The following is a 22,905-nucleotide window of genomic DNA, read 5'->3' on the forward strand; positions in this document are numbered from 1 at the left end:
TTAAATTTTATTTGGTTATTGGATCCGAGCTAAGTTTTTTTATCCGGGGGATTTATTCTGATGTTTTAAGAAATACAGGCTTTTTGAATAAACTTCGAAGTCGTTTTGCACGTTATACTTAAATATCAACATGATTTTCAAAATACACTTTTATGTTATAAGGAAAATAATTGCATATTTTTTTTCATTTATGTACATCCTTTGATCTCGAATAAGGGTGGAAATTGTCCATTAGCGGTTCGTGTTAAAATTAAATTATTATAAATGTTTACAGTTGAATACACACTTAAATATAAAAAAAGGATCACATATATATTACTTTTATTTTCTTATAATTTATGATCAAGATTATTACATTCAATGTTAAATAAAATAATCTTTTGGTTTGCTTTATTCAACTATTTCTTAAACACTAAATAGTGACTTACGATTAGTTAATTACATTTTAAGTAGATATTAAATTAATCGTATTTACTTATGGTTGTAATAAAAAATCCTTTACCTCTTGCTCTTATAGTTTATAATTAATATTTTTTTAATTTGATTATCTAGTTCTGAAATGCCACCACAAATAACAATTGTCACAAAATGGGTGATTTTTGCTCCTCGAAAGATCTCATAATTAGCAACACTTATTTTCCAAGAAAACACATTTATAAACATACATGGTCTGTCAAGATATGAAAAACAAAAGTCAAATTGACCATATCATCATAGATAAGAGGCATAAAACGTCAATTCGTAACAATAGAAGTTACAGAGGAGCTGATAAAAATACAGACCATTATTTAGTTGTTGCAACGTTGCACTAAAGTTATCATTAAAACGGAGGATTAAGAGACATACAGGAAAAAATGACAAACTTGCCATGTAAATGTATTTTGATTGTAATATACTATGAATAATTTATACTATAGAGATTTGGAAATGAGAACGCATCATAAATGATTCAGGTCACATAAGATATAGGTTTGATGAAAATATGATACATTATGGTTATAATATTTCTTACCAACAAAATATTCAAGTAAGAATAAATATAAATATAAATAGAAGAAATTACTTTTCTTAAACAGTATTTTAAACTTTGAGTTTTAAGAATATGACATTTAGAATATTTTCTTATTCATTACTAATTTAGTATATTTATAGAATCTGAATTAATAATTTCAGTTATTCTGACGGTTAATTATTTAAATATAAATTAATTTTATTCAAGACAAATAGTGATTAAGTTTTTAAAGTTTCAATAAGCATTTATATTATTTTTCGAGGTCATTATTTTGGTTTTTAAGTATACAATACAGATGAAAAATATATGCTAACTATTCTTCGATGGATTTCTTACCGTTGTATTTTGTAATCGAATAATCGAAGGATATTAAAAGAAACATTTCAAACTTTTGTGAAAAAGTTGCGAAGTTTGTTTTGCAGGCACACTTTTGTCATCCTGGTTGTCACGAACAAAACCAAATTGCCCGTCAACTATCGCCTCAAAAGGGCGAAATGAAAAAAATAAAAGCAGACACTCGAACAAATTAAATAGTTTAAACTCCGCATGTGCGTGCTTTCGTCTTAATTTAACTTCGACATCGACGATTCATTCAACATTTTGTCGCGCTGACTTTTAAAACTTTTTATTGATTCATTTTAAAGATAGAAGGAAACGTTTAGTCTGAAAAAATAGTTATTTCTATTGTCTTGTCATTTATGTTTTACCCGCTGTATTTTTTGGATAAACGATAAGAAATTCGTCGAATAATCAAAAACTACTATTTAAATTTACTAACAAAAAACTAAAAGTACAAGCCTTGGAAAACTCCGCAAAGTCTTTGGTATTACTTGTTTAGAATGATAGACCAAACAAAGAAAATCGCATTTAAATAGAAAAATAATTTGAAGTGAAAGAGATTTGAATAACAAAAATAAATTTATTTTTGCTAAGATGATATATTATTATTTCCTCGACAACAATGAGAATCACACATTTTATTTTAGAATAGAAGAAATATGTTTTATATTTATACAGCTCATTCTCATTTCTGTAATTAAACGTACATTTGAAATTCCATTCATATGGTTTACGAAAATAATAGAAATTATATAGTTGCATGCAATAATTAAAGTTTGAAAAGTTAAAAATGGAAGATAATTACAAATCATAAAATAATCAGAATCTTTTTTTATCATCATATTACTTAAAATATCTAATTATGTTATATTTATGAATTAAAAATAGGAAAATAAATATAGTGTCCATTGACATTTCATTTTTTTTTTTTTTTTTTTTTTTTTATATTGGTGAATAGTTAAGTTTTCAGTAGGTTTTCAGCAAACCATAAATTAATAAAATAATAATAATAATAAACTACAAATATTAATGAAATTCAGAAAAAAAGGGGGAGCTAGGGGGAGTTTTATTTATTCTTATTATTGTAAAACAACTCATATAGTGTTATAAAATAAAAGTTTTATTTGCATTTATTTTTCTTAAATATATAAAATCCTATATTATAAATTATTTTTTTTTTAAATATTTGATTTATAGAAATTAAAGTAACAAGTTCATAATTTCTGAATAAATGTATTAGAAATTTAATTCATTACTTATTTTTACATTGATTTTTTACATTAATTTCTAAATTAAAATTAATATTATGTAGTAAGAAAGTAATTTTCAAAATATATACAACGCAATGCAGATATTTTTCCTTCCAACGATAAAATTAAAGTTGCAAAATCAATGTGTTATCCAAAAAATATTGAAGTTAATGAATTCAGTGCAATTTTGACTTTACAAAGCTTAGTAGAACATACAACTGACAGACTTATATAAAGTTTAAATTCAAACCACCATAATTTTGATGGGTTAATAAAGATAAAGATTGATCTACATTTTAAATGGAATTGTGATGACAGTTCTGATCACTCTGAACATCACCAAAAGGCAAATACAATAATAAGTAGATAATGAAATTGAAGGATACGAGGGTGATAATGAACATGTGTCAAGTGAAGAAGTGGTTGAAATAATAGTTAACAAGAATGTAAAAAGTGATGGAATGGATTGGGTGAAAAACTTTTAAAAATATTAAAAATTATATTAAATTTATTGGCTTGTTCATTTGAACTTGACTACAAAAATTCGACGAGTATGCACGAGAAACTACAAAAATTTACCTTGAACTATATACAAGTTGATACAAATTGCCACCAAGTGTTCATAACATTTTGATCAACAGATCTAAGTTTATAGTGTTGGTTCCGTTTCCCATTGAAATGTTGTCTGAAGAAGCTCAAGCAAATAATGAAGACTATTTGAAGATAAAAAAAAATCATACTCGAAAATTATCAACATTTTATTATAAATTAGAATAAGTTTTTATTAAATTTGTATTAAAATATTTTTGTTTAAAAAAATAAATAAGACAAATTAACTTTTTATATATACAACTTGGCTTTGTGATTTGGAAAGTTATAAAATTTTTAGAAAATTATTTTTCTTTTTTTCCTATAAGAATACACTATAAAAATATATTTAGTTAAAAAAAAAAAAAATGTTTGTCCGCTTAAAACATCAATTTCTCCCTCTTTGAGGCGTTTTGAAAGGGGGTGGTATAAAAGGTCGTTGGATCTAACAATTGGACTCTAATATCACCATAGCTCCAAATTTATCAAACTGGGATCATATGTAAGTTATGTATATGTTTTTATTAGATCTATCGGGAACGAATGATACGTATTGTACTATTTACCATGTTTTCAAAACTTTGTATAATTTTTCGTCACTACATTACAGTAAGCACATGTTTAGAGTTTACAAAATGTTATATTTATTGTCATTGACGGATATTTTCTACAATGACAGTTGTTATTTATTGTATGTATTCAAGCATTAGGAGTTTTGAATAATAAAATACAAAAACAGTGTGTTCTCGATGATGTATATCATCGAAGACACAAACACGCTATCGTCGGTCGTATATTTGATTGATGACAAGGACACAAAGATGCGATAACGAGAATTACGTTCAACTGCCCGAAACCGTTGGAAATGTTGTTTGCTCTGTATAATTGTTGGTATTAATTCCATGTATACCTTAAAACATTAATTATAAAGTCTACATTTATCGTGCAATAATATCACCAAAAAGTGAGTGAATTGCGATTGGTTCATTACTCCGTTAGGCAGTAAGTAGTGGTAAGTCCAAAATTTTTATATGTTCGGTTAAAAGTGTTAATAGGTTATGGGAAGAGACAAATATAGAAGAATACATTGATAAAAGTTTAAATAATATAATAATTTAGTAATCATTATAATAATAATAAATAATAAAATAAAATAATAAAAATATAATAATAATTATACATGTAAAATGAACATAAGCTTAAAACCAATGTTTGTGATTGTAATTTATATTATTTAGTCATTTATTCTTATTAGTGATTTATTTACTGCCCGTATAATCAAAACAAATCACAATAAGTATTTATTTACAAAAACTATTATAACTATTATTGGTTATATTTTAAAATTAATATATTTTTAGAACAGATTCCGTACATGATTAAGTGAAGAATATACAAATAAAAATACCGTTAAAGAAAATTCAATATGTGTTCATATTTCCCTATAATTACATTATTATACATGAAATATATTAGGTAAAATATTTTGCGGTCAAAATATCTGTTTTGTTCAACTAAAATATTCTAAGTTAATGGAAAATTTGTCATCAGTTACAACAAAAAGTAATTTAAACACTGTACCCACAATTATTTTTCTATGCTAATTTATTAAAATATTAACTGACATTTGTGAGTAAGCCTATTATTTTTTATATGTTAAGATTTTTACAAAAGTTTTTTTATTCATGTTTTATTATCCAAGAAATATGATAAATGTAAAATATTGATATTACACGATACGTTTTTTTTTTTTGGTGTTTATCATCACGATTTTTATCAAGAAACTTGCTTCCGAGTTGCTGGAATCATCAAAGGGTTTCTAGTTACATTTTTTGGTTCATATTATTTTATTATTATTTTTAAAGTATTAACCATAAACTACTATCTAAATATTGACTGCATACTTATATTAGCACAAATAAACCCTATAGTAACAATTATAATGATATATATTTAGTTAATAAAATCATAATTTACTTATACGCCAATTTCAAAATGTATTCTGTCTATTTGAAACAGAAAATACTTTACAGACATTTTATTTTTTTATGGTAATTCTATATAGAGAAATATTTTAAACATAATGATGGATTGTACATGATATAATATTTTGTCTATTTGAATAATTTAAAATTTTGAACGAGTTGTTAAATTTATTTCAATTTTTGACGGTAACTTTTCTCACAGTTGGAGAAGATTTTGTATCAATTTTAAAACGTATTGGATTTTTAATTATTAAACTATTGTTTTCAGTTTCGTTTATTCTGATAATTCCTTCGGATATGTACAATTTGTACAATCTATTATTTTTAAAAAATATATGCATTTTTCATTACAATTAAAAAAAGTATTTAAAAATCATATATCTTGAAATGTTATGTAAATGACACGGTAGCTTCACCAAATGGGTCAATAAAGTAATCCTGATTTTCTAATAAGGTTTAATCTGTGAACAAGGAACGAACGGAAATTGTTCTTTATCAGTGACAAGTGTATGAATAACATTTTACATTTTACAAATTTGATAATTGCAAAAGTCATAACAGTGGGCGCACAGCAGGTGGACCTTCTCCTATTAGCTTGTATCACGCAGAGGGATATTTTAGTTGGGTTTCGTAGACATAAATCAAAATGTTATAATATTATATAATACTAACAATGATACTTCCATACATCTAATTTTTTCTTGATTTCCCACAATTTTAATGTTTTGCTATCGTAATCAATAAACTTTTAACTTTTCATCACCGTAAGAAACTTACATTACAGCGAACATATATTATTTGTGTTTCAGCTGTAGTGTATGCACAATCATGGGCATGAGTAACACACGGTAAATTTTTACGACAGTATTGTTCTTATATTAAAAATATACAGTTTTAACAAAATTCGAAAACTACTACGTATTAAGAAGTTCAAACATTTTATTTGTTGATGTAATTTCGGTTTATAATGCTGAGCGGGCACATTTTATTGTAATAAATAAAGCGTAGAAAATATTTGCAGAAAAATAGAGTAAAAAAATCAACTTGATTAAAATTTGATACTTTTATTATGATATTTACAATTATTCAATTGATAATAAAATAACACTCAGCTGATTATAAGAATAGAGAATGTTTTTAAATAGTTACATATGTAATTAAAAAACTATTATGAAAAACAATACAAAAAACAATGTCATTCACTATTTTAACGAATCTATATTTTACGGAGTGCTTTTATTGAAACGGGTCGATGTTGACAGCATTGTGCGGTCATATAATTTTGGTGACGTTTATCTAATATGTTGTTTATTATTCAGTAACCAATGCCATATTTACATGATAAGTTACATGACTGAGTAGCACATCCAAATTATAAAACTTTATTATCAAAATAAGTGTATGATAGTGTAAACGTTGCACCCATTTGACGGCCGGCACAGCCCTTCAAATTTGACTATCAAACGTTTAGCGTTGATATTACGATATTAGTTATTTTATTGATATTTAATAAGTTTTATTTGTACATGTAATATATGTTTGTACATTATTATGTATAGTAAGATATTTATAAGTTTATAATTAGGTGCTTAAGAATTAAGAATTTCTATTATATATGTTTGTGATAATTATATAACGCTTAAAATTAAAAAAAAAAAATTACATCATTAACCTACCTATCTAGATTCATTTTTAAACTTAACAAAAATTAAAAAATTAAAATTGTAACTTACCTTATTTAAATATTTGGAAAATATAAATTAATCTACCTGACCTCTTTCACATAGAAATATGTTTTGAGCATGATTTGTACATTGATCTCAAATTTAAAAGAATAATACAGTTTACTCGTCCTGAATTGTACTCAACCTAGAAGTGTTTTCCTTATTTTTTTAGCAAACATGTAACCTTATAAATAAAAACACTTAATAAAAATAAGAATATAAATACATGTATAAACTGTATAACTCATAATACTTTTGAAGGAAAATATTATTTATGAAATATTAATATCAAAAAATAAAAAGCTTACTAAGCACTAAAAATGTATCAAAATAAGCTCTCCAAAATTGATTTACATTTAAAAACACAATAAATAATTAAAAGTTTATCAGCACTAGGTTTTGAGAGAGCCTATAAGTTGTAATTATATTCTTTCGGATATTATTATTAACGTTGTTTTATTATTATTTATATTATTGTTATTTAAATAAAATGTTTAGTATATAATTAGTATAGTAAAGTAATAGTTAGTAACCTAACATTAACTGATTGTAATATGTATAGTTAAATAATAAATATATATATTTCTTTGATATGTATTTTAAATACGATGATTCATCGCTTTCCAATTAAACTAATAACCCAAAATATAGTACTTTTATTTATTAATAACTATTGTTCAGAGTAGTTGATTTATTTTGCTTAGAAGCTAAGGGTCAAAGGGAGAACGCTCAGTTTCAAAGTTATTCGCATTCCACTCAACAGTTTATTATTTTTATTTATAAATAATGTACGATAGAATTTTCGTGAGCTGGTTTTTACCGAGTAATCTATTCTGTTACTTCAATATTTAATACAACTTATCTTACCTGAAAATTTTGTAAAGCTTTCACTACTACTAAATGAATCTAAAGATATTAGTGGGAAGATAAATCAATGAAAAATAAAGTATATAATTCCGAAGAGAAATATCAGTACTAATTATTTAAAAGCTTTTGATTATAATATTTAAAAGAGAACAAAGGTTTAGTACCATGGGTCAGAGATTATTTAAAATACTAATATCCATGAAGAGTTTAAAAAATGACTTATGGCAGTAAACAGTTACTTGTATATTCTAATGTCTTTATTCGAACTAAGATTACTATCTTTCGTCCAAAATTATGTTATAAAAAGTCATATAGTTTAACATGTGACACAACAAAATTAGATGAAAAAAAGATAGAAGTACTCAGTAATAAAATATGAAGGAAAATTTTTATACCTAAAAAAATCAACGATGAAAAGTATGTAACGAGAAACAACAAAGAATTAGATTATCTTTATAAATAACCAACCATTACTGCAGTACCGTAGCGAAGGTGGAAATCGAGAGGCGGCCGTTTCTCATTTATTTTAATAGATGGTGGGTGGGTTTTTAAACATTTTGTTTTATAATTATGAATGTAAAAAAATAACACAAAAATATATTTTGATATTTTTATAAGCGGATGCTAATGCTCAATAACTGCTAGCCGGTGAAAACAAGTCAAAAAATATATTATAAACGAGTTACATAGTATACATTCCATACGGTGTTTATTCGTAGATCTGTGTGTTGTTAGTTACTCGATATTATGTTTTAGGTATATTATTTTTATTTTTATGATATTAGTTATTATTTAGTAGGATATCCTATTAGTGGGTAGGAGGTTATCAAAAAATATACTTGCCTCTGAAAATATTTGAGTTCACCACGCCACTGCATTATTGAAATCCTAAAAAATACAAGGATAAATTGGGCAGGGCAAGTATGAAGATCAGAGGAAATGATTGGATTAATAAATAAATGGACAACCAGAATTAAGATATCTAAAGGACGACACAAACAAAGATAGATAGAATACAGAAAGACTTACAACTTCTAAATGTATGGAATGCAGAAAAATGCACGAAAATATAGAGGTGTGGAGATAAAGTGTTGTTGCGGAAATGGGCATCAAAGGTCTGTAAATCTTAAAAGAATTTTCATTTAATCACGCATAACTATAAAAAGAAAATTTAAAAAATATTAATTCAATTTTACAAGAGTTAGTTTTAATTTAAGTATTTTCACTCTTTAAATATTTAATAGAAGACAAACCATCAATGTTAAATGAAACTATATTTCAAAAATATTGAATGGACTTTTAAAGGGAATGCCCAATAAGCTTGTGCGTGAAAGTTTCATATATCATAGTATAAAATTATAGTAATTATCAATAGTTTATGATGTTATAAAACATTATTAATGTTGTTGTTTGTCGAAATTGTTTATTAACATAATTTTGCACTATACTCATAACTAATTATATAATGCATTTTAAAAATTAATTCTCTTTGACATAAATAATTACATAAATTCTTGAATCACTAAGTCAGAAACTTCATATTATAATTAAAATATTCATAGTAATTTATAAGATATTATATAGTTAATATTATTGTAATCAAAAACGTTTCTGAGTTTAGGTAAATCATATTTACAATAACCACGATTTACCGAATTCGAACAAAATTAGTTGATTAAGCAGTATGATTAAACAAACATCATTTAAAAGTTAAGCAATTACATAGCTTTATGTGTGTTTAGAAGAGTAAACTCAATTAAAATAAGATAGCAGGTCACTACTAACATGATAAATGTAGAGCACCATACATGATATATTATGACGATACTGTGAAATAATTATGATAATTAATATATACTTTTTAGTTTGGCGTTTCAAATAAAGTATATATTATTTCTACTGTAGAACTGAGTACTTAGAGTACGTTTAGGAAAAAAAATACAATATATAATTTTTGACAAAACTTGTATGTGTTCCTAATAGACCTATTGGCAGTGGTCGTGTCAAATATGTTAAATATTTAAAGTATATATGTAATTTAAATACATACATAAAATGTTTAATCCTTTTTTTTTTTAATTGTGCGTTATTATATATTTTTTATATTTTAATAAGCCCTTGGCTTCGTTTGATGTCAGTTTTTTAGCTTAACGTTTATGACTGATAAAAAATGTTACGAATAAAATATTTATAAATACCCTTATAAGCATTTATCTTCCATATCTTACAATGATAAAAAACAATAAAATAACGCATTTATAATTTGTTTGAATAAATTCTATTTTTTTTAAACATTTCAACTTGTTTATGACTCAGTAGCATATTTATGCTATACAGTTTGTTGTATAGTTGATTATTCTTATGGGAACTATACAACAATTATTTTATATTTTAAATATTATGATTTGTGTCTTTGTAATTTTCTTTCATTCCGAACGTCTAAATATTTTCATATTAGGCTGAGTACCCATTAAAGTAATGTGGCGTGTCGCGTGGCAAGTGATGTAGCAAAATTACATACGGTGTGACACAACCCCTATTTATGTATGTAGTAACTAGTAGCACCAGTAGTAAATATATCTTCTATTTTAATGGATCGACGAAAGTGTTATAACATTAGTGAATTTAATCGATTTTAAAAACGCAAATAAAAAAAAAATAAAAAAAAAACGGCATCTGAGCTTATTCATACTGGAAAAAGAATCAAAAAATTAAACGTAGTGTTTTTGATGTATTCAAAGAATTGAATGCCTACCCAGAGCGATTTCCATAATTGTACAGAATAAAATAATTGATAAAAATATTATTTATGTATAAAATATCTACCAAGTGGAATTAAAATTAATATAATATACATTATAATTCATAAAATCTTTTACTTAGTATAGTTGATTACATTTTTGTTTCTGTAATCCAAAATTATATGATTATAGATATTCTTCAATCATACTAAAAACTGTATATTAAATTTTGGATCGTCTTCCATTTTTAAGTCATACTTTTCAAATAAATAAATAAAAATACAATAGTTTACCAAGTGCTAGACACAAGAACAAGCACGTTATAAGCGCTATAAAATGGAACACGTGCATTTAAATGACACTGACGTAATAATATGCCATTTGTCAAATCACTGATATATCGTTTTAGCTGACGTTAAATCTATTCGTTATATTGTTTATATACAAAGTAGCATGTTAGCATACATCTACATTAGCTACATCTCTTACAATATAACGTTACTCTATTGGACGCTCGGCCTTTATGATATCTACATATAATAAATAATTGACATTGAAATATGCTGTAATCAATGATGTTTATATTTGGTAAATTTTACAGTATCATTGTTCAATTATATCACAGTTTAAATTTAGCGTAATCAATGATTTGGTATATATAATAAATTGCTTGTTATTGTTTTTTTTATAAATATTTATATTTTAAATTCCCATTGGGTAATTTGGAAACTGAGTTAATTTTACAGTTGAGTTTTTTTATTTTTTAAACGCTTCCTGGTCGTAAAATTTCACCAAAAGTGTATTATGTAACATTTTATTCGGTCATAAATTAAACATTGAAGGTACATGGAGACGGCATATTTGATATTTTTAATACATTTTCTTAAATCTTTAAACATTTTTGAAGTTGCAGATATATGTGATTTTAAAGGTATATTTTTTTCGATGCGCTGAAGTTCAAATACTATACGGCTTTGATAAAAATTACATATACATATATTCAAATATAATAATAGATAATCAATGAAAAATAAAACAAATTTGATTTATGCACACTGAAACTCTCATAGTAAAAATAAAAATAACCATAGTAGGGTTAGTCCAAAAGAAAATAGATCAATTCACATAAGTACATAAAGAATGGTATATTTGATTATACCTAATACTTAAAAAAGGTTTAATTTAGGTAAGTTAAGAATTGTTCAAAATTACATATATTTTTATTTTCTCGGTTAATAAAAAAAAAAAAAAACTAGAGTTAAAATAAAATGTATAAAATGTGTTTATAAACTTTAGGAGGAGATATAAATGTTATTAAATAAAATTAAGTATTTGCGTATTAATTTATTTCTGTTAACTAATTAAATAAAATACAATTTAATTTAACGTTTTAATATTGAATTTTCATTTACCAAAATAATAGTCCTTATAATTTACTTGTTTTTTTTAATGAACTGAAGATGCTATTGTTTTTTAATGAACTTTTATAATACATATAATTATATATATAAATTTAATTACAAATATTATATTTTTGTACTAGTGTTATTACTGGTATTAATTTATATAAGAATCAGACTTAGTTTTTTTTTTTTTTATATATACGTTTGCTATCAAAACGAAATTGATTCACATGATTTTGTAAATAAAACTCGTATTTCAAAAATAAACTTGATATAGAATTAGCTTTAATAACATTATTTATTGTAGTCAAATTCTATGTAAATGTATTCAATTAATCTAGGTACGTATATCTTTAAATTCTATACATTTCGAAGAAATACGTTTAAGAATCTTAAAATTAGGCAATCAATAGTTGTTTATTGAATAGTTATTTTTCGTAAAAGAGCAACATTTTAAAATTAGTATACTACATTCTATATCTTGAATTTCCGATGAATGAAAAAACATCAAAGTCAGTAAATTCGGAATCGTATTCGTTGCAACTCTACGAAAAAAAAAATGAGAAAATGTTCATTAGTATCGTCAAAAAATTATTTCATCTAAAATAATTTGTATACTTCTCACAGTCTGCAATCAAAAATTGAAAAAAAAAGAGACGTCGAAATATTAGATTTGAGGAGCATTTGGAATAATGTATATAGTCAAAATTTAGTCATAATTTGTACTTAAAATATCAAATACTCAAGGTTACCTTTTTTTTTTTTTCTAAAAAATAATTATATTATAAATGGCTAATTGAATACATTTACACTTGTCATTCTTTGATTACGTATCTTTTTTGTATAAAACCCATTAAAAAAACTTCAACATTTACAATGTGTTGAAGTGCATGTTTTTCAATAAAATTGTTTAAAATATATTAATGAATCATGATATCGATTTCAAGTAGCATTTGTGGTACTCAACAAACAAGAGAAACCACATTTATTATCATATAATGGAACGTATACATACCCGTTGAAAACTAATGATGATTATTTCATAACGTCTAAATCATATTATCTTTAACGTTTACTTACCCACGACAGTTAAGACCATTGCATGTCCAATTGGAGGTGTTGTGCCAACTTGACATTCGTAAAATCCACTGTCTCTAATTTGAGGGTATCGTATTTGTAATGTCCAATCTTCTGTCTGTGGTGAATGTATTGCTTGAAACCTTTGATCACTGGTGTAAGTGTACCGACCTACAGTTAATAAGTGTATGCCACGATGTCGTACCCATGAAACCTGTAAAAGATCATAGTTAATAAAATAATCATACATTTGGTGTTGAATAATTTAGTGATTTTTTTTTTTTATTATTTATAATCTTTATCTATATGTAATATAGTAAGTAAATTTGATTATTTTTTTTAATTACGACAAGGTTAAGTTACTCATTGGTGACACCCCTATAGTTATAACTTATAACTGCAGAGACGGAAAAAAAACGATTGGGTCAGTTCGTATTTAAAAAAAACGTCATACATATAATAATAAATATTATACAATTTATTATAATAGGAAGGTTTTTGATATTATATAAAATAATAATGGAATTAGTATAAGTTTAAATTTTGATTTAATACTTAAAATATTAGCATACTAAAAAAAATTGTTATTGCAGTTATATTATTATACTTAAATTGTTAAATAAACAAATAATTTATTAATCAATTCAATTGATGCATTGATAGATAAATTTTATTTATATGGAAGTTTTACAACTTATAATAGTTCTTATTTAGTTTGTAAAATATTACTGATTAAACTGGTGATAGTCCTAGATAGAGTAAATTATAAAGTCGGGGACAGGTAAATTATACTTCTGGATCAATCTTTTAAGCTTGAGACTAAAGTACCAATCACTCCCAAAATAATGTTTCTGTATTAAAAAGGTCGAGTAAATCAGTTTATATGTCTAAAGATGGTTTATACTGTAGTAAAACCAAAATGTTTAATAAGGTAGGTTAAACCTTAAATGTTCTAACTTTTACAAAAACATAAAAATATCTAAATAAATAAGTAAATAATAAAGTATTATATGAGTATTCAGTAATAAAACTTAAAGTTGCATTCAATTTTAGCCACAAAAATTTAGTGATTTTTTGTGATTTATGTGTCGTTTTGTCAACATTTTATATTCAAATTCTCATAATTTTTTTTTTTTTTTTTATATATTTATATATGAACTTCAATTTTTCAAAAATATACTTTTAATAAGAACTGTTTAAAATATTATTAAATTACATTACCATAACTACTTGATATTTTAAGAAAAAAAACAATTTTATTACTGATTTCTGCGAGTTAAAAATTTTTTAGTTGAAATAATAATAAATATAAACAATTGTAGAAGTTTTTAGTTTATTATATATGTACACTGTAATCGTTTCAGAATACAATTTTTAATTAGGTTATAATAATACTTGGTTGATTAAATAATTAATCTAAATTCTAGATTTTAAACGAAACGCAACAGCATTTTTATTTATTTAAAATTAAAATATGATTTTCATCACTAAATTTTTTTTTTTAAATTTTCTTCCATTTATATTCATAAAGTTTTAAATTAGTCTATAAAGAGTTTCATATTTAAACAAAAATCTTTAGACTTTCTTCTTTCTACCTCATAAAAAAGTATGACCTAGTTATTAAAAATTACGGATAAATATTGATCCTATGAAGTTCAGAATCTGTCAGACAGTTATTAATTAGTATAATTCTATAGATTGAGTAAATAACTGGGAACCGTATAATAAATGAACCGATTTCATAGCATAAGTATCATGCAGCGATAATGCCTGTTAACATAATTGATAAATTATTTGATTTCTACAGTGGTGACTATTATTTACGATTTGAAAAGACTGGAAAAAAATAATTGTGTTATCAATTCAATAGAATTTAAACACCTAAGCCTAAACAATTGTTCATCATGATTTGGAAAGAGAAAGAATAAAAATGAGATTTGAGATAACCGATTAATTCGTTAGTGTCCTTAATATATTAAGGAATTTACAAAATAATACATGTGTATTAGTTTTATATAACATTTAAAGTCCATGGCAGAGAATTTTTGTCGCTTGACAAAATATAGTTTTTACAAAAATTCGATGTGGTTCTCGCAGGATTTTTTGAGAAGCTGTTCTTGGAAAATCACTAGTTGTGCCATTTACACAAATGTAGATGTTCTTATAATATTTTTCGTTCTATAAGCGTCCATAGAAACTAAAATTCTCTCATATTTCACATGAATAACGTTTTACTCTGGTGGGAATTCAGATATTATGTTTCGAGCAGGAGATTTTCGAAGAAATCGGTTATCCACTCGAATAACGTTTTACAAAATTTAATTTTTTAACATAAAATCTTTACTGTAAAAATTATTCTGTAATATTATACATGTAAAAATATTTTAATATTTTGCTCGATAGAGAAAGATTTATACATTAAAGTTCATTAAAATAATTAAACACGAATATATATATATATATATATAGTGGGTATATCAATGTGTATAAGTTAAATAAATTAAAATTAAAGGTTGAATATACAGTTTGATTTTCATTTTTATATTCAACAACAAAGTAGCAAAAAACTTGATTTAAAATACTATTAATGTTTAATTTTTTTTTTTTTCTAAGAAGCGAATTTTTTATAAACATTTATTTTGATACTTCGAAATTTATCGTACTCCATTATTTATTTAAACATAATTTTTAGTAATTCAATATCAGTTTTTTTGTTGGGTATATTCCAGAAAATAATATTTTCATTAATTTAGAAAAGATATTGTTACTTTAGATAACATTGGGTTACAGATTATTATAATTTAGATATTGTTCTCATGAGAATTTATAAGAAGTATTTTGATTTTACGCATAAGTAGGGTCTATAAATCCTAATTATGAATTTGTTTGTGCTTAGGTTTTTGAAGTTTTGATATCAAAATTTATGTCAAGAATATTAATTTTGTGTAAGTAATAAAGTTTCATAACTATTTATTTTATAACAAAGCCAACCATCAAGGATCTAGCTTTACCTGGAAATCCGATCAGACATCTTAAGCGGAACTGGTGCCGAAACTTAATAAATCTATAAACTCTAAAAATTGTAATAAGCGTACGGTAAATACTAAGACTAAATTTAAAGCCATATATACATAATATAAAGCCAATAGACACATCGGTGTCTCTAATGTGAGACTTCCTATAATGTCACTATCATTCCTAGTTCTCTTACCCATCCTAAATATTGCTTATTGTACACAAACGTATAGATTGTAATAATTTCATAATTAAGTTACATATTTAAAAAAAAAAAAAAATCATTTATTTACATCACCAAAACAATTAAATATATAATACTTTTTTAGTCTAAAAATGGTAGAAATCGTTTAAATCTATTTCCTTAACATTTTTTTTTTTTTTTTTTAATTTTTGACCAAATTAAAATTAAATTATTCTGCTTAATTGTTACTAACACATATACTCAATATAATATTTTTTTCAAAAGAGATAATACTTTTAAGGAGATATATTCATGTAATTTATGAGACTTTATTTTTAATGATATTTCTATAATTGAAAAGTAATGAAGTTATACTTCTAAACCTTTACTTCTAATTCATTTTGTTATATTATTAGTTCAGAACATTTTGTAGAGTATTAAATAGAAACAAAGATATTTGAGTACCATTTGATTATTTATTTATATCCCTTTTTGGGATGAGTTAAATCCACAGTGCATAAATTAAATTTATGGGAGACTTAATTTTTGTGTATAATTATTGAGTGAATTTGTGAATTTATCGTCATTAAGTAATTCATTTAAAGTACTAAGAAAATTAATAGTTCCTTTTACAATATTATGTTAAAATTGGGTATTTATAGAAGGATAATGTTTATTACAACTAATGATCCAAGTAAATTTATCATACCAAATATAATATTGAAAATGTATTATTTATTGAAGAGTGGAGCTTATTGAATGCTGATTAATATTTTGAAATAAAAAAGGCAAATTCATATTATTATGTTTAAATTCAAAATTACAATATGGCGTAGGTACATCACTTTAAATTATTAATAATTATTATTAAAATATACAAAATATAACAATAATTATAATTTTTGTTCGTTTTCGTCACCTGAACTATTTTTACCAAACCGTGGATAATAGGTTCAACTGCAGTTATTAGTTGTATTACTTCTGTTAAAAATGATGAAATTTTTTTGTGGTGTAATTTTCTAAGACTAGAAATAAGCAGATCAGATGACATTAATAGTCCATGTAACAGATCCTCATTCGTTTTAATCCTAGAACATTTTTTAGTATAAATTTCTCGAATATTTTTAAGGACTTTATTGCAAGCATGTTGTGTTTTTTTCGGACATTTGTCAATAGAATGTAAAGCAACAAAAATAACAGATTATCAATGTAATAATATCTTATGCTAGCATATAGTACTAAGGATATAATTTTACTAACAATTTAGCAGTTTTAATTGAGTGTTTACTGAATATTATCATTTATTTCATAACCAGATGACATAGCTTTAAGAATTGCTTCTTTAGAAGGATACCACCGTGTTTTTGGTTCTTTTATTATATTTAAGGTGGGTACATATTATAATCATTTTCTTTGGCATTTGACCTAATAAGTTGACACTAATGTTTATTTAATTTAGCATTTACTACTAAAGACAATACTTTATCTTCGATCATACGTGTGACATTTATTTTTTTATTTTCCCAACACTGTTATTTTAGATGCCTCAGTATAAATTGTATTAGTAGATTTTTTTAAAAGTTTTGCAACGTCTTCTTCTCGAGTAGCATATGTTAATTCGATTTATAAATTTGTGTTCGTATAACTTCAATTTTTCTACGCTTTAATCTTTCACTACACAATTCAAAATATAATTCTGGGCGACCACCCCCTTTAGACGTAGATGGTAATTCATCGTTATCAGTAGTGGTATTTTCTGATACTTTGTAAATTGGTGTATTTAACTATACAGTATTGATTTTATTAAAAACTGCCTTGGCCTTATAACTTTTTTTTTCATCGTTCAAATATTTCGCTGCCAATACGATATAATATATCTTATTGGCAGCGAAATATTTAGCACAATATTATGGCTTATTTAAAAGAATCCAAGTTATCGTCTGAATAATGTTCAAATCCAAATATTTTATTTAAGTTATTAAACGAGTTGTAGTTGAAAATAATTTTTCAAAAATTTGATATAAATTTTCATTTTACCGTGTTATAATTATTAGGGAGACGGCCGTTCCTGTATAAGGATACCACTCCTGCTTTAAACACACGAAGGATGAAAATCGAAAATATAAGAAGCAAAACTATAATTATTACCAAAGAAGAATATAATAAGACGTGGATAACAAACAATAATTTTTATTTTTCATTTTCAAAACTCGGTTTGAAGCAAAATATGGGTCAAACCGTTAATTAAATACAAAAAGTATGATTTCAACGATTCTTTTTGCTTTGGTTTTTTTTTTTTTTATTATTTAATTATTATTTACATGAATATATTTATAAACAGTCAGCTGTTTTCTATACGTACTCTAACGGCGCGACGAAATAACGAGACACGGTCGAATGATAATTAAAACGAATCGTTATGCGCATCGGTATACACGCGGTGTTATTAATATGTATATATACGGAATTCGCGTTATCGATGGCTAAAACAGCACTCGGACGGACTGACGTTTATGCGCAGTCGTCGTAACAACAACATTATTATTATTATTATTATTATTATTATAACAGGCCTGTGACTGCGAACGTGATGAAAAGCGATAGCCGCCGAAGCGACCGCCGACCTGCCGGAGAGACAGGGTTCCAAGCAAAAGTCCAACGATGACTACGACCCTTTGTTAATCATATTACTATTACTATAATTATTATTATTATTATTAATGTTGAGGCGTTTACGCGTTATCTCGTCCAATAGTGTGCGCCGCCAAACTCCGTTGTGCCGAGTGAAACGACCTATGTATATTATCCGTACACCCTCCCCCCACCATAGGGTTTCAATTGACTTGGTCCGCGGAGTGTTTAAAGGGCGATTATTTTAACGTTAAACATTCGTTGCTTAGATCAGTTTAACCGAGAATTAATAGAGTCGCATGTTATTAATGTTCGTAGTTGAATTGTAGTAATTACAACAGTAATTCGTGATATTCGAAAAGAAAAGAAATCATATTTTCACTTTTTCCGTTTTTAATAATTGTTCTTGAACGTGTCGACGCGTAAAAGTTGAATATCGATTCAGTTGTCAAACTATATTGTAAACTTCTGTGAACGGTTCCGAATCTTAAACTGATCAATGCAAATCTTTTTACAATAGCGGTTAGCAATCATTCATGTTTATTTAAAAAATGTGTACTTCGTTCAAAGAAATTCGATTATTAATTATATTGTCAATGCATTCTCAAATTATAATAAAATCTTATTCTTCCGTTCGATATGGAACCAAAACGATAACTTGATGGACAAAAAAATGGAAAACAATAAATACATTTGTGACAACTAATCATGTATTTTACATATTTACTGTTTGTTAACTAATTTTATAAATTTGTTTTTTTTCTTATATATAAAAGCATTATAATCGAATGTATTTATTCAATATTTGAAAAGTTTATTTAACTTCTTGTCGTCGGCACTGTAACCAATCTTACTAACACTTTATAAAATATATCACGTTTAAATTATAGACAAGTGATCACATATGTTCATGATTACTCTCATGTGAAATGGATATTCAATGTAAATAAGTAAATTTTATCAGGTGGGAATTAATGGAGAAATGTATTTAGTGATAAAAATGTAAAAATTCTTTTAAATATCGTTTATTTTTTAGTAAATTAAAATTAATAATATTAAAAATCATAATAAATTATAAGATTGAACTATCAATATTTGTAGAAAAATAAACCTTAATGATTTTGAATAGCTAGTTTTAAATTTTAAAAATATGATAGAATAAAAAGGCTTTATTATTTTTAGATATCACTAAAATATTTATATTTATTTAAAAAAAAAAAGAAAAGAATTTAATTAAAAATTCAAAAATATCATAACAAGTATAGGTACATTTTTGTACTTTATACTGAGGATTTTTATACCTTTAAGATGACATTTTTTAAAAACGGAGAATTTTAGCAAAAGATTCGTGGAATGAATTCAAACGTTTTAATATTTTTTCGATGGAAAATGAGTGCCGGAAGGGCAAGATACATATTAAATCTATCAGAAAATGAAAACGTAATATTAATATAACACTTGAATGCCATTGAAGATTTGTTCTTCTGGACGAAAACGAATTCGATGATAAACGTTGCGCTGCTACGTACTGGTGAGTTATTATTATGGCAACAATGAATTCAATGTTATTATTATTACGAAAAAAAAACCATCATCGTCGAAAACACATTACCGAGCGGCTGCGGATTCATCTAACATCCTAACTAATTATTGAATAGCGGGTAAAACTCATGGTTAACCTAAGTTAAGATAACTTTTATTATACAGCGTGTTGTATTTAAAACATAAGTTGCTGTTATTGATTATAAGATCGTTAAATTGTAACGGGCACGTGTCTATTTTAATAAAATTGAAGTACACAGTAATTAGTGACCATACACCAAGAAAAATAAATTATTATATGATGCGCTGGGACAATTATATTAACAAAACTTATAAATTATTTACTGCGACATAAACACATTCGGGTATACGCATATATGGTATATGTTAGTGGTGCAATAACGGGAAGGGGCTTTGGGGATAACCAACCCCCCCAAAATTTTTGGGAAGAATTAGTTTTTTATTAGATGTATATTTTTTGGTCAATATAGCTGTACATTATCCTATGGGGATACCTATGCGTATTTGAGTATTTCCAAGAAAATGTTGTAAATAGGCACTGCATAATCATTACGACTATATACTAATTCCTATTTTAATCTGTAATCGTTGTTGTATTACCACGGCACTGTTTGTGCTAGTATATCCAATATGGTATTTTTGCACTTGTGCGCTTTTTCATTCGTTTGATACATGAATCATAGGGCACCACGAATTGAATAAAAAAGCTTTCAATAGCACAGAGTTTTAAGTTGAACGGCTTTTCCACGCTCAGTGGGAATCTGTTCAACACACCGTTCTTTTTATATTGCATTTCACTCTGGTAGTTAAATACCACATGGTTATTAACAACATAGTTTTAGCTGCAACAGCCTCTCAAAAACGAGTGTTTTGTCTAACTATTCCCGGTTAAATTATATTTAAAATCAAGAACAAATTTGCTCTAGAAACTAGAGTAAACATTTTTAAATAAAATATCTTGTATGATTGTAAATCATCTATAGTTTCGAGTTTTTAAATACTTGTTGACTCGCAAACTGCGCTTCTTCCTACGTTTTTTATTTGCATTTGCAATAATCTAGTAGAAGTATATGTAAGTCCCGACTTTTTTGTTAACAACCTGGAAGTCAACTGATTCGTGAAATCGCTAGTGAGAACAGAAAAAAGCATGCATTGCATTCAATAAAGACATACGTTAGATGAAAGTTGAATTGAATGTTGAAGTGGAAAGCGCACAAGTGTAAACATACCTGTAAATCAGCCATCAAACTAAGTGACGAACGAAACTAGTGCTAACTAAACTAATTTTTTTATCCGTAAACATATTAAAAATGATAACGAATAAAAATGAATAATCTATCAAAGTTCACGATGTCTCTTATTCGATTCAGGACCTCCCAACTGTTTGTTTAAAAATCAACCCCATCAGGTGCGGCACGTACACGAACACGGACACCCTTGCACGAGTGTTTAGTCATGTTTTTTTTTTTTTTATTAGGCCCGTCCGAAGGCTTACAAGCGTTATAAAAAATTCGTTGCCAATAAATGTACATCGCGTATATCGTCAGACGTGCCCGTGGGGGGGGGGCTGAGTCCGCAATCCCTCGGTAACGCGCGTTACGAGACGGTGACTGCACGCGGTAAACGATTTGCGCGCACGTGAGCATCGCGCGTGCGGTATGCGTCCCGGCCGGTTAAAACGGTCAACGATTTTTTGGCACCTCACCACCGGAACCTGAGCCAAATCTCGGTGCGATCGGCGAGCGTAATGCGAGAGAGAGAGACGTTGTCGCCGAGATCGAATGATCGTTACAGCACCGGCAAAACGCCGTCCGCGGTGTAATAGATTTCCGACGGTTCTGCGCACGGTCTTGACGCGTGTAATGTGTTCAATAATAATAACGTAACTGGAAAAACATTGTTTCAGACTTGCCGTTCTCGCAGCGTTTCGTCGCGGGTGATCGCGATTGGCCGAATGCCAGCCACCGGCGACCGCGGTCGCGGTTAAACCGTCATCGTTCACCGGTGTCTTCGACGTGCATCATCGACAACGTTTTAACGACATTTTCCCGTACCGCCGCCGGTTTACAATCGTGACCGTTATCCGACGTGCGCGTACCTCTCGTATCCGGCCGGTCGATATTTTCGTCGAATTTGCCGCGCGGTGTTACATCATTTCCGCGTAGTGACTACGTGTTATGTTGCACAACGCTTGTGCTCGGTACGTGTAAGAAAATGTTTGTTCCCCCCCACGTCCGGATCGATTAATGATACAATTTTACTTATGTACGACCGTGACTTTGTTTTTATATTTTCCTACGTAAAGCGTTATTTTTTTCGTCAACATCCATTGCGATTTTCCTCTTGATTCTGAATGTTGTAAATAACTTTTCTTTTTTTCTTTTCGAACGGTGCATTCGAAACTCAAATATTTTTCCCTTCGTTCGAGCGAAAGAGCAAATATTTTCTTATTCATTAATTTCGTCCTTCATTAAGAGAAAAAATCTTTTGTTCCGCACGATAATGTTTAAAAAATATAGGTTATCA

General features: G+C 26.5%; 1 protein-coding gene across 1 annotated transcript in view; it reads right to left on the reverse strand.

The window, feature by feature from the left end:
* Positions 1-22,905, reverse strand: part of LOC112692759 (zwei Ig domain protein zig-8-like) — a 335,729-nt gene that overhangs the window by 68,386 nt on the left and 244,438 nt on the right. Inside the window, exon 3 of the mRNA XM_025567548.1 lies at positions 12,990-13,200. Within this exon, the coding sequence (XP_025423333.1) occupies positions 12,990-13,200 (211 nt within the window). The remainder of the gene's footprint in view (positions 1-12,989; positions 13,201-22,905) is intronic.

The sequence above is a fragment of the Sipha flava genome, unplaced genomic scaffold, assembly GCF_003268045.1.
Source record: "Sipha flava isolate LNK unplaced genomic scaffold, YSA_version1 76_pilon_pilon, whole genome shotgun sequence".
NCBI classification, from domain to species: Eukaryota; Metazoa; Arthropoda; class Insecta; order Hemiptera; family Aphididae; genus Sipha; species Sipha flava.